General features: G+C 44.5%; 1 protein-coding gene across 1 annotated transcript in view; it reads left to right on the top strand.

Moving 5' to 3' along the window:
* Positions 1-2500, top strand: part of LOC119579105 (probable 4-coumarate--CoA ligase 3) — a 6148-nt gene that overhangs the window by 2026 nt on the left and 1622 nt on the right. The window contains exons 5-7 of the mRNA XM_037926843.1: positions 49-193; positions 506-660; positions 1284-1479. Of these exons, the coding sequence (XP_037782771.1) occupies positions 49-193; positions 506-660; positions 1284-1479 (496 nt within the window). The remainder of the gene's footprint in view (positions 1-48; positions 194-505; positions 661-1283; positions 1480-2500) is intronic.

Genomic DNA, 2500 nt, shown 5'->3' with positions numbered 1-2500 from the left:
TCAGAATAGACACATGATAATAAAACAAAAAACAATCGACCTCTCCAGGTGCCCTTAGACCGCGTAGCAGCTCTCCCGTACTCCAGCGGCACGACAGGAAAGCCTAAGGGCGTGTCTCTCACCCACTCGGCCATCGCCAATAACATCGCCATGTACCACAACCCGCATACGATCAACGCCGAGAAGGCTGAAGGTGAGGGAGAGAGAGATTGGGGTTCTAATTTGTTGCTTGGTTTAAGGTCTGTCTTTATATTGAGCATCCCTTCGCTCGTCAGATCTGTGTTATATTAGTAAAGGGTTTCAATTCTGCAAGTTGCGTGCGTCACATCGTGGATTTTACTGATTTCAATGAATGCATATACATAGAAGACATCTCTTAGAAAAAAAAGGATTTGTATTTTATAACTTGAAGTAGGAAGACATTTATACAGCAACAAAAATGAATAAATAAATAACAGTTACAAAACCGGATTCACCTGAAACCTCCGTCCCTCCCCACTTTCAGGAGACCACCAGGAGGTTCTGATGGGCCTCCTGCCCTTCTTCCACATCTACGGCATGTGCGTGATCATGACCTCCGGCCTCTGCAGAGGCGCCAAGATCGTCACGCTGCCCAAGTTCGAGCCGCAGATCTACGCCAGCGTCCTCAAGAAGCACAAGGTGAAGGGGGATTTTGTGAAGCGAGGGACCTCAGAGGGTTTAGTGTTGCTGGTGGCGGGAGGTGCTGTTGTTATCTTTGAGTTGTTTTTAGGGGTTGTTTTTGTGTTCTTGTTAGCTGTGTTGTTATCTTTGAGATTTTTTTATACGTGATGTTATTTTTTTCTTGTTACAATTGAGTTGTTTTTATCTTTGTGCTGTCGTTGTCTTTGTTACTATCCTTTTGTTATCTTTCTCTTGCTATCTTTCTGTTGTTGTTTTCTTCTGCTACGAATGATGGAAGTACAGACTGCTCATAAGTTGGCTGGTTGATATTTACTTTGTCGTTTAGATGTCGTTAGGGTAAGAGGGTGACATCATTTAGAAATATAAAGCAGTAATACTAAAACAGCGATGGCGATAATAGTCATGATGATAATAATGAGAATGAAAACAACAACAACAACAATTATAATAACAATAACAACAACAACGATGTTAATTATTATAATAATAGTGATGATGATCACCATTACCATCACCACTACTAATGAAAATTAAAATACACCTCATGAAGCCACAATCCCACCCACCATCTAACATCCAGAACCATCATCGATAACCCTCCACTCATCCACTCCCTTCAGATCTCGGTCCTCCACACGGTGCCGCCCCTCCTGCAGTTCGTCGCCGCCTCTCCTGCCGTGGCGCCCGAGGACCTGTCGCACGTCCACACCGTCATGTGTGGTGCGGCGCCGGTTCCTCCTGCTGCGGCCATGGCGCTCAAGAAGAAGGTGTCGCGACCGATTTTCTTCCAGGAGGGTGAGGATCGGTCTGGCTTCGGTCTGGCTTCGGGGGAGGGAAGGGGGAGGGAAGAAGAGAGGGAAAAGGGAGGAGGGAAGGGAGGAAGAAGGGAAAGGGAGGGGGAGGGAAGAAGAGAGAAGAGAGAGGGGGAGGGAGGGGATTATGAAAGAGTGAGGATGATAGGGAAAGAGAAGGTCAGGGAGGGGAGAGTAGTAATAGAGTGAGGAGAAGGGAAGAGAGAGGGTAGAGGTCCGGGAGAGAGAGTAGAGAGTAGAAAGTGTTGGCTGGATTCATTGATACGAGAGAATTGGGTGACATGACGGACGAGCACGGGTGAGCGCGCGACTCGGCGAAACGATCCATACCCCCTGTACAGAAGCATAACCCCAACCATTGCAACCCACCTGGTCGGCCGCGGAAACCCCTGCCCCTCGATAGAGGCGACACGACACTGGGACTAGTCCCGGAGGCTCGTCTACGACAAAGGCCAAGAGGCGAATGGAGGAGGAGGGCAGTCGGGAGCGAGGGGGAGCTCTGCGTCATTCGCCGCGGTAAGAGCAATATAGAGATAAAGAAGAGTCGAAGTAACGTTAGGAGCCCCTAAGCTCAATTTCCTCTTGCCTACCCCTAGCTTCGCTACATAATGCGCAAGACTAAGGGAGAAAAGGAGATACTGTGAAATCGTCAAATCAACAAAAGGTCTAAGATCGTCGATTTGGAAGTCATTAGCAATAACCAGGGGAGTCCCCATTCAGGTAAAATAATATAATAAAATAATAATAATATAATAATCAGTAATAATTCTATAATCTAAGAAAATATAAAGGATAATAAATACGTAAATAATGATAATGACAAAGGATCTATAATTACGAAGAAATAATAAAATAACAAGCGAGATCTCTATGAATAATAAAAATAAAATTCAAACTTAAAATAACAAAAAAACAAAAAAAAAGAAAAAAAAATCGGTAATTACAAAAGGGAATTCATATAACCCACTTTCAGATCAGATAAGAAACATGATAAAAAAAACTTGTTACCGAGAGATCTTGATAAG

This window comes from Penaeus monodon, chromosome 11 (genome assembly GCF_015228065.2).
Source record: "Penaeus monodon isolate SGIC_2016 chromosome 11, NSTDA_Pmon_1, whole genome shotgun sequence".
Classification (NCBI taxonomy): domain Eukaryota; kingdom Metazoa; phylum Arthropoda; class Malacostraca; order Decapoda; family Penaeidae; genus Penaeus; species Penaeus monodon.
Note: the sequence above shows the minus strand (reverse complement) of the source record. Positions and strands in the feature narration are given on the sequence as shown.